This window comes from Agrilus planipennis, unplaced genomic scaffold, assembly GCF_000699045.2.
Source record: "Agrilus planipennis isolate EAB-ADULT unplaced genomic scaffold, Apla_2.0 scaffold92, whole genome shotgun sequence".
Taxonomy (NCBI): Eukaryota; Metazoa; Arthropoda; class Insecta; order Coleoptera; family Buprestidae; genus Agrilus; species Agrilus planipennis.
In genome coordinates this window covers 432092-443070 of record NW_020438900.1, presented here as the reverse complement: position 1 = coordinate 443070, position 10979 = coordinate 432092, and the positions used below count along the sequence as shown (strand labels likewise).

Genomic DNA, 10979 nt, shown 5'->3' with positions numbered 1-10979 from the left:
TATCGCTCTCCATATTTAAAAGGGCACCAACCAAAAACTACTGCGTAGAATTAATTGGAATTTTTCACACACAAGCCTTGCTACATGAGCTCTCAAAGCATATAAAAATTATACGGCTTAAAAGTGAACTTGGGTGCAAAAGAATACAATTAAATCCTCTGTCGGGAAAAAACGAAATGACTTTCCGAACAACCCGATATATTCTTATAGTGATGGTTAACTCAATACTCAATCCAAAATAACTCGAGTTGCAGTTGCACCTGAGTGACAAGTCGAAATTTTTTAAAAAAAGATTATGTTAGGTTCTTCTATGCCTTCATACGTAAGCGTATGCCAAAATTGTTCCAAGTCTGATGAATTGTTCCGATTCTGGTGCTGTATCTGAGATTTTTCTCAACTAATATTTGCATTTCGGTAGTGTAAAGCGAATGAAGTTCTTCAAAATTAAAGTTAAAAGTCGTACTTAAGAATCACAATGAGTGAAGGGCAACTATTTAATTTATTTTTAATGCCTATAATTACAGTTACTTAAAATATAACAATGTAGTTAAGTTTGCCTTGCATAAAAAAGTAAACTTTTATGTAACAACAACATTGCTAATGTCTTAATCCTAATAGTAATTATAAATTCTTGTTATGTAAGTGAAGTATTTTCTTATCGTTCAGAATGTGAACGTTTCTTTTAATTAAGTGGAAAATATTTTAATTAAATCCTTGGATTTCATCTGGTAATTAATTAATAAATTGTATTTCTGGTGATGGCAGTTTGCTAAATGGAAACCTGAAACATTATTTAATTAATAACGAAAATAATTGATACTGCAAATTTACATTTCCTTATTTCTTTTATATTATTTTTTGTTCCAACTCATATTTATAAGAAACGCACTTAAATACATATATGGTATGTATATGTTATATCTTGATTTTATTAAGTTTGAGATAACATAAACTTATTATGCCCAACTAATCTTTGTAAATTCTGTAGAGATAGTAACTGGCTAATTGGTCGATACGTTGCAAGTTTTAAATATTAATAAACCCTTTTAAATGTTACTATCGTCTTGGAGAGTGGTTTCTTTGTAATTCAACATATTTAAGATAATACTATTAACTTCTGAATAAAACAGAAGATAATAAGTTTATTATTGAGAATCAAAATACATCTGAGGGATGAATGTCCCTGTACCAGTATTTGTAGCTTCTTATTTTGATGCCATGCCTGTTTAGTTAAATTTGTGAGAAAGTCTAATATGAGAAAAGTTTTATTGTTTTTGATTTATGAAATATTTATCTATCAAATACTTATATCTAACATATACCTAAAAGGAATTGCGAAAAGTGAATACCGTAATCGTTTTACGCTGTTTCATCGCGGATTGTTCTCTGAAGAGTTCTTAATTTTTTTTATATTAAACGAAACAAACTGATGTGATATACTCGAGGGAGAAAAAAAAACTTTTCTTTTTACCTCAGCGGTAATGGTTTCGAAGTGTAACTGCTATTCTTCTGTCCAATTTCTAAACTTTGTCTTTAATAAAAATCGGGAGAACAGAACGTGTAGTAGCGCCGTCTTCTCTGACCTGTCCCACCCTGCTCCCGAATAAATTCAGCAGTTTTTCTTTCACGTTAAACTTAAGCAAGAACGTTTTTATGTAGATTTATTAGTTGCCATTTTCTTGTGAAAAATAAAGCGACAAGGCCCACGGGAGCATGCCTTATTGAAAAATATATTCCGTTCATAAATCCTTGTTTACTCCCACTACAGTCGCAGGATAAGCAAATGGACATTCAATGTTTTTACACGTTGCCACGGTTGACGGCATTGCTAAAGGATTTATGACATGAATAATAAGTAATTTCTTCGAAATGCTGTACATTTTCAGTCGTCTTAAGACGGATGTGCAAATCGAAAACGATAGCTCAATCTATCTTAAATTTTACTCACTTTATTTACGAGTTTTACTTATATTTTGTACTTTATTATCAAACTTAAAGCAACAATAGAACATTTATCTTTCTCCATTGATTTGTGCTTTTTGTAATTTAAAAATGTCTTGTACTTTTCAAGATTACTTTCTTTTTAAAACAGTAACGTCCGCCAGTGTAGGTAGAAACAGTTTCATAAGATTTAACATAATCCAATAGGTACTAATATAGTTGAAATATGCTTTTGGATTAACGCAACATGGATCAAGAGAACCTAACAAGATAAATTTTAACTATTTATTTGATAAATCTTTGAGAATAGATTGGGTTAGGTTAGGTTGTAAGTTTCCACGCACAATCTGTCCAAAAAATACGCAACCTGAGCTTTAACACTTTCAAACATCAGTGTCTGTTAAACCTTTTAGAGAAAGCATATTAGGTACATCTAGCGAAGCCAAAAAGGAATTTTTACTTTTGCCGATTGACGATTGTTCAACAGAACAACGAGCCAATATCTAATTCTTATTGTACCTTGTGAAAAACTCTCAGGAAATTGTTGAAATCTTGAAGGTTATTTATGGAGATAACTTCTCAGGGGGTTATTTATGGAGATAACTCACTAGAGAAAATGATCCCTTTGAGATGAATAAGCATTTCAGTAAAGATTGCGAAAACTGTAAGGATGATGCAAGGTCAAGACAACTCTCGACCTCATGTTTTGATGAAAGATTGAGCGCTACAGAGCAATGGATGACATCCTCATAAGATTTGGTTTTGTGCGTCGTCAAAAATTGCTTGTTGCTTATGCCATCAGAATATACTTCTTAGAATTGATAAAAATCTTTGATGAAGAGATTATTTTGCATATTTTAAGACTGGGATGATGCAAGGTGAGAACAACTCTCAATCTCAATCTCAATTCTCATAAAATTAAAGACTACGGGGATTATGTAAGGTGAGAACAACTCTCAATCTTAATTCCCATAAAACTAAAGACTGCAGAAATGACGCAAAGTGAGAAGAACTCTCAATCTCAGTTCTCATAAAATTGAAGACTACGGGGATGATATGAGGTGAGAACAACTCTCAATCTTAATTCCCCTAAAACTAAAGACTGCAGAGATGACGCAAAGTGAGAACAACTCTCAATCTAATTCTCATCATACCGTCTTTATGAACCCACCTTGTTTGCTTTCTCTCCCATGAGTTGAAGATAATCATTCCCGGGGTTATTGGGTTAAAAAGCTTATGTTTAGGTATGCAGGGGCCCTGTATCATGGGGGAGCCCAGGGAGAACTCTCCCAAACTTCCTTATGGTCAGTAAGATATGTAAATAAAATGCTACTAGCTCGGTTCAGTTTTGGACAGACTATGTATTATTATTCTTTTCCCAATAGTCCAATTTTTGAAAAAATGTTTTTTATTTCCAGATAAAGGTTCACCTGGACGTGCTGGCAGACGCCTTGCTTCGATGGGCTCAAGGTCGTTAATCAAATTAGCCGTATCAGAGCGAGGCCTGCTACAAATTGCCCCTTGTGGAATCGGGTATCATTGGAGTACGCCTAGTCAGGTCCGCGTACTCCACTGAACCCGTCACGTCCACAACCTTGAGCCCTAGGCCTCTGTCGTCTCTATTCTAACACTTCAGAGAGGAATAAGACTTCAATAGTATCGCAATGCGGCATTCAGCGACCGCTTCTACAGAACCTTCTTATTAGACTTCTCAACAACCATCATCACCGCCCTCTCTCTCTACCCCTCTCTTCCGTGTTTTATTGCCTACAACCACTTCCGGTGAAGTAAGTACTGTACAGCACCCCCCTTATAAAAATCTATCATGTGTTTTTTGGAAGTGTATTTTGATTGTAGCATGAACATTATTGACAAAGTGACTCTGACCGATAAAGAAATCAATATTATGAACCGATTGATTGGTTTGATTTTAAATAATTATGAACTAGTGTGTGATCACTATTATTATATAGAAATAGTTTCTTCGTTCAGCAACAGAAGAAAAATACGGAGGTTCGAAAGAAGTGTTGCGGCCGCATCACCTTGTAATCATTCCAATTTAGTATTTCTGTCAAAACTAGAAAAATACAATATCTGCGAATTGATCTGTCCACACTATTGCTCACTCGGATTCTGTTAAATCCTACCTGTCTAATGCCAAAACAAGCAACTAAAAAATAGCTTCTTTCCAGTTACTATTTGCGTGATGTTTTTATTTCTCTTTTAATTTGTAATGCAGATATTGTCGTCATTTTCATATGTGAATCCAAACTGTGAACTGAAACAAATATCTCTTATACGTTGTTTAGGAACATGTTATTATAAATGTGTTAAAGCCTATTTGTTACATATTTATCACTGTTGATATTGTTAGATTGTAAGCTCGTGAAGCAGTTTATATTTTAGAAAAAGTTTCGGCTCTATTTATTCGTTGGAGGGTCGCAATTGTTAGTTAAAAGAAAAGGGCTGAACATTTGCATTGTTTCCCGCAATTAGTCGCCAGTAAGTGCAGAGAATCGGCAATTTTTGCACCATTTAATTATATTAAAATTAACCAACAAAAAAAAAAGAATTTATTGTTAGATCTTGTCGTTTTAAAAACAAATATAAATATAATATATATTATACTTAATGTAGTAGTATTTATAAAAACAGAGTGTATAATCTGTATGCTTTCGATGTATGAAAATATATTTAATTATTATGTATTAAATAGCACCCAATTTAGATTAGATAAAGCCTTTCAACTCTGCACTTGAGGTAACTTGCTGCCAAAATCCCAAGGAGTTATTTCCTGGAGGCTGGACCACTACTTCGAACCAATTTCGACTTCTTATTCCCTATCATTAATTGTATCAAGTTCCTCTTTCGTACTGTTAATAATAATAAGTTATTTTACATAATAGATCACGTCGGTTACTGACATCGGAAGATAGAGTTTTATTGCGAAATAAAACGGATATCTCGAGCCACCGATGTCTAAAAACGGACGTACGGTATTTTTAATACCTACCTAGAATTTTAATTACGTAACAATCCGAATAAAAGATGTTCTTAGAAGTGGTTTAAGGAAAAACTCCACGGATTTTCGCGTGGAATGATATGCAAAAAGGAATTGGGCCGAATCTCGTTTCGTAATCTTATACCATCATTATAGTTCCACGACGTTTGTAGCTTTAAGTTTATTACTGCATCTTCTGATGAAAATAATTTCCTGAATCACCTGAATGGTATTAAATTGAATCGAAGTAACATCAAAAATGTCGAAAAACAATCGGCCTACCGTAGTTATTATACCTAATAAGTACTCCGTAGCTACACGTGAAAAAATACCATACAAATGCAACAGTAGGTATACTTACTAAAGAGATATAAAATATTTCTATTTCCAGCCTGGATATCCCTATAAATACCATAACTGCAACATCGTGGTGTATGAAATATATTTAAAAAAAGGATTGAGCATGCTTATAATAACAAAATGCTCGTCTTAAAACTTAGTTCCTGCATCTACAATATGATAAAACCACGATGTTAAGCATATGAATGAATATAAACATAACATTCCAACAAAACGTGTAGTTACAATTAGTCAGGCAAATTTAAACAAAACAAAAGAGCACAGGTGTAAACGTCATGTTCAGTACTAAATATACATGGATATTAATCCTTCACCCCTCTATTTCGTAATAAATTAACATGGACTTTGAAATTAATAGATTTATGCTACCACTAGAATTCGTACCGAAGTCAAAGACCATATATGAAAAAAAAAGTGAGAATGACATCAGGGATCTCTGACTCTTTCGCACTGTATAAAAGATTACGCTTACGCTTTACGTTGCCCAGCAACGGCGCGGTGTTTGGAATGAAGGAAAGAGAAAGAGATTCCTCTCGTCGTTTTTTCTCTCACTCGTTGAGATGCGAAACCTAGTAAGTCTGTAAGTGTAGACATGTAATAAGTGCTCAAATGAAACAGTGACGTGCACAATTTAAGGATGCAATTGAACGATCCCTTTGACGAGATGTTTACACCTTCAATAACTTATTTTTCCTACGACCTAGAGGGTTAGTATTTAAGTCTCAGGGTCTATACGGCGGCTTCTGAATCCAACTTCCTACTGCTGTACGAAAACCGTATAATATTTATTCATGTCGACTTGCACCGAGCACTAAAATTGCACATGTAATTTGCACAGCACACCAACTTAGTAAGTGTCAAGATGATGTGTACGTAAAAAAAAAAACATTTAAAATTTACTAACACTAATAAAACGTAATATGTATATCTACAATATATATATATAGATNCTGAGGCAGTAATATTCCACAGATAATCTTTCATTCTCTTCTGTCTTTATTTCGTCCGTCTCAACTTTCTCACCCGAACCACCACCCACCCATTCCCACGATTCCTGAAAGCAGGCTGAAGAGGACCTTCCGCCCTACCTTCCGGCGTAGTCCGGAGGGACTGCCCGCCCACCAGCATTACTGGCTGTTGGGAATGAAACACCTAAAAAGTTTAAAGTTTAGGTTTAGCCTAGTTTTAGGGAAATGCAAAGATTAGCTCAAGATAGGAAATAGTGGAAGTGCGTGTCCAACCAGTCTTAGAACTGACGACCTTATGATGACCAAAAGGTTCGCGTTCGGACCCATTAGAACCTTGTTACGCCACTATAATTCGGTCAATGCCATTCATCATTTTCACCAACTTCTCCTACGGATCTGATCCTGACAATTAATCTTTTCTTATAGTGTTTAGTCTATAAATTGCCGTAAAATTTCCTTTGCGTCAACATGTATCCCGTCCCGACCTGATTTTATGACAACGTAAAATTCTTGAGTCCTTTTAATGCTACAGTGCTCTAATAGGTTACCAGGCGCGTAAAGTGTCAAATAGAGAGTGTAAAAATTTTATGGCAAGTTAAGACTGAGAGCCTAGTGTAACTTTGACTTTTATTACTTTTACGACACAGGTGAAAGTGTCGTCATAACTCCTACAATATATCTCCAAGTTGAACGACGCCATATACAATAATTAGATACATATATTGTAGGTAATTACAGTCTAAACTAAATTCATTTAAGTACAAATAAATTTTAACAAAAACATATAGAAACAACTTTTCCTCAACTAGCGCTAGTGCTCTATTTCAAACTCGGATCTTTCCAATTCGTTAAAAAATTGCAGTTATTTAGATCCTACATCTCACTCTCCAGAAGGGTCAGGTCGAAGCATATGTACAAGAAGTTTGAGCTATTTTTTGTACGTACTGAACAATTCAACCAGTTACTACGATTTACCAAAACTTTTCTCTGCATGATATTAAACATTAACTCTTTGTGCTATACCGACCTACCATTAAATTCACTAGGGGCAACCTCCTTCTAACCTCAATCCATATATAATTCAAAAAAAGGCTGTGCTCATTGGTATTTTCAAAATGCTTTAGGGAGGAACTTTGACGAAAATATACCCAATATAAGTTTTCGAATTTAGATTAATTGAGTCTGCAATAGATGATGGACCTTAGTAACATTGTATTCATTGATTTTCTCTTCTAATTTACTTTTTTCTTACAATTCCTTGGGACAATTCAAAAACGTAAATCCCTTTGCTCTTAAAAAGGTGTCTAAGTTTCTTATTAAGGTCATGCAGCTCAGTTTATTGGCTTTACTCTCCATTGGCTTACAACTAAGTAATTGTCGCATTAACTAACCAGATACAATTTTTACTGTTTTACAATGCATGTAAAGGTGTTAGTATAATATTTAACTTGCATAAAATTTAATGAGTCACTCTGTGTAATAACCAGAGAGAATGTACAACGGAGGAGTCGTTGTGTGAAACTAAATTAGAGCAGTAGGTCAGTAACTACGCTGACAATAAATTTCCTCTAGAATTTATTGTACTACATGGGTTAACACGGAAATTCTTCTTTTGTTTCCGCTGCCTAATACAAGAACGTCAAAGCTGTTCCTAATGTTAACGTTAATTAAAAAAACAAGTAAATGTACAGGTAGATCTCAAGACATATGAAGGTCTAAAAACATTCAATTTTGTACTGTAGATTTAGAAAAAAAAGCTTTTGACAATGCTAAATGAGACAAAATATTAAATATTCTTAAAACTGTAGGGATGAGTTACAGAGATAGAAGAGTGATACTTAGTTTGTATAAAGATCAACAAGCAGTTATACGATAGAGCTGGGACAGCAATGTAGAGAAGTAGAGTCAGACATCGAAGACGCGATCAACATCATTAAAGACAGTACAACTGTAGGAATAGATATACAGGGACAAAAGATTACTATGTTTAGATTTGTAGGTGATATAGTAGTATTAGCATCTAGCAAGGAGGAATTAGAGATAACTTTAAATAAAATGGAAGCTGTATTGGCAAAACAGTACTGTAAGAAAATAAACAAAATTAAAACAAAAATACTGGTATGCAAGGGAAGAAAAAGTAAAAAATTAGAAGAAGCGGCTGATTTTAGGTATCTGGGTGAGATAAGTCAGGACGGAAGGAGTAGTTGGGATATAAAGCAGAGGATAACGCAAAGTCGAGTCACCTTAAATAAAAAGAAGTCACTTCTATTCTCGCAAACGGTTAATTTACAAATTCGAAAAAGATTTTTAGAAATGTGGCGTTACAGGCGAATGATGAGGATACCGTAGATAGAAAAGGTTAGAAATGAAGAGATATTAGAAATAGTAAGAGAACAGAGGACTCTATGGAAGTCAATAAAAAATAGGCGATATAGGTTGTTACGACACCTTCTCAGGCATGAAGATCTAGTCAGAGACATATTAGAGACAGAAACAGGAGTTAAGAAGAGTAGAGGTAAACCTAGATTATATTACTGTGAGCAAATAGTTAAGGATGTGGGATGTTCTAGTTTTAGGGAAATGCGAAGATTAGCTCAGGATAGGAAAGAGTAGAGGTGCGTCTCTAAGCAGTCTTAGGACTGACTATCTTATGATTATGATGGTCCTGTACATGGGATCTACTTCTTAAAAAGATCAATCTGACGGTCGATCAGGGTCGACTATCGAATGTTGCTAGCCGTCTTACTAAATCAGATTCAATAATAACGTTGTTATCTGGGTTCGTTTAGATTTTGTTACGTTGTTAATTTAATTAATGGAAGTTTCTGGAAATATAGCTAATATACTAAGTGCTTACATAGAGGCCTTCGAAATTTTAATTCTAAATCGCATCGCTTCACACACTATCGACCGATTTTTCACCATAATGATCAGTGAAATTATAGAGGGAACGATTTAGAAATTACAATGCAGATTTTACGTAAAAAAATAACTTTTTGGGAAATTGAATTTAATCTTAAAAAAAATTTTGGACTAAGACTGGTTTTTCGGTTAGGCAATCAACGATGAGACTTTTTTTTTTTTCGAAACATGACTAATTTCACCCCTTTTTCATTGAAACTAGTCCTTGGTGAAATTATTTTGCTCAAACAGTTTTACATCATTTACCGACTAGTTACAAAAGGTGAATGCAAACCTTATTGTATTTATAATTTGATTATTATCACTGTTAGTGTTTGTAACGCTGAAGAAAATGTCGTTTCGACTTACTGACTAATTAATTACTTGAAAGGTCTGGGATTTCGGGTTACGCACGAGTTTGGAAGATATTACACCTAAATAACTACATATATACCCAAAAAGTTTCACAATTTCCCCGAATTAAGTACCAGATTCTGCCAATAAAGCAGCAGTTAGTTTCTATTTTCGGAAATATATTCAAAATCAAAACACACGCTCGTCTGATATTATTTTCTTGTTTGACGAAAATATTTTGTTCTGTTTGCTTTACGTATTTTACTTAACTTTTTATTCAGTATGTTACACATTTTAATTTTATCCGTTTTTCCATACTATCAATATTATCCTTTTTACCTTGCCTAAGTTAATATTAATACAAACATTTGATCCACACTATGTAAGCTGACAAACAGTTGTAGAATTTTGACTTTATTAAGTGAATTTGATTTAGAAAAATTTTATTTCTATAAGGAAAGATTGTAAGAACGAGTAATCAGGGATTTAGTGGAAATGTTAAAATTAATTTTTTAACTACATTTTACAATTTTAGAATGTTCATTTCTATCGCTGGAGAATTGTGGGATTAAAATCAAAACCCTTAAAAAATTTGATTTAATAAAAGGCGGTATATCCAAATCATCGAAAAAACTAATTCCCATGCAACCCAAAGAATTTTTAGATTTAGATGTTTCGATTGGAAGAAGAAGATATGGAGGAGATTCCGAAAGTACGAAGGTGTAGAAGGACCAAACATACTTTTTTTGTTAGAGTTAGACTTGCAACTCAAAATTTCTACTTTCGACTTGTAACTGCAAATTTCAACTTACAACTATGGCGACCTAACGTAACTTAACTCAATCCTAGCCTAAACTAAGGTAATTTTAAGAAAGGACAAGAGTACTACAAACTCATTTCTTTCGTTTTTTTTTTACCTACTGTAACGTTGTGATTACATACAGTCAATCGAACGAAAGCCTTAAGTTCAATTAATCGTTTAGTTTACATGGTTGAACCAAACCTAATCCAACCCAATTCTAACCTAATAAGCAATTCAATCACAGACAATAATCGTCACAACACCACTGATGGATAAAATTATGGTTTGGACTAAAAGATCGTGGTCTAAATGAACTGTTAGGCCCAGACGTTTCGTCGGCAAATGCGACAGACAGCTGAAGACTTCAGTCACAGTAATGAATGGACTTAACAGTTTTTTTTAGACCACGGTCCTTCAACTATAATCATTATTCTACGATACCATTGATTTCGGCCGTTATAACCTATAGGGTTGTTCGGAAAGTCATTTCGTTTTTTTTTTGTGGAAATGAAAGACATTTTTCGTATAATAAACAAATACTTTATTAAATTATATATTGACCGTTCTGGTCCAACACCTTTTGCCATCTTTCTGGTAGTAGCATAATTCCACGCTCATAAAATTTTTGGTCTTTGCTGGCAAAAAACTGATC

At 33.9% G+C, this 10979-nt stretch overlaps 1 protein-coding gene across 1 annotated transcript in view; it reads left to right on the top strand.

The window, feature by feature from the left end:
- The window catches only part of LOC108734988, a 103859-nt gene extending 97682 nt beyond the window's left edge, over positions 1 to 6177 (top strand). The window contains exon 3 of the mRNA XM_018466768.2: positions 3360 to 6177. Coding sequence (XP_018322270.1) covers positions 3360 to 3419 — 60 coding nt within the window. The 3' untranslated portion in view covers positions 3420 to 6177. The remainder of the gene's footprint in view (positions 1 to 3359) is intronic.
- The last annotated feature ends 4802 nt before the right edge of the window (positions 6178 to 10979 follow it).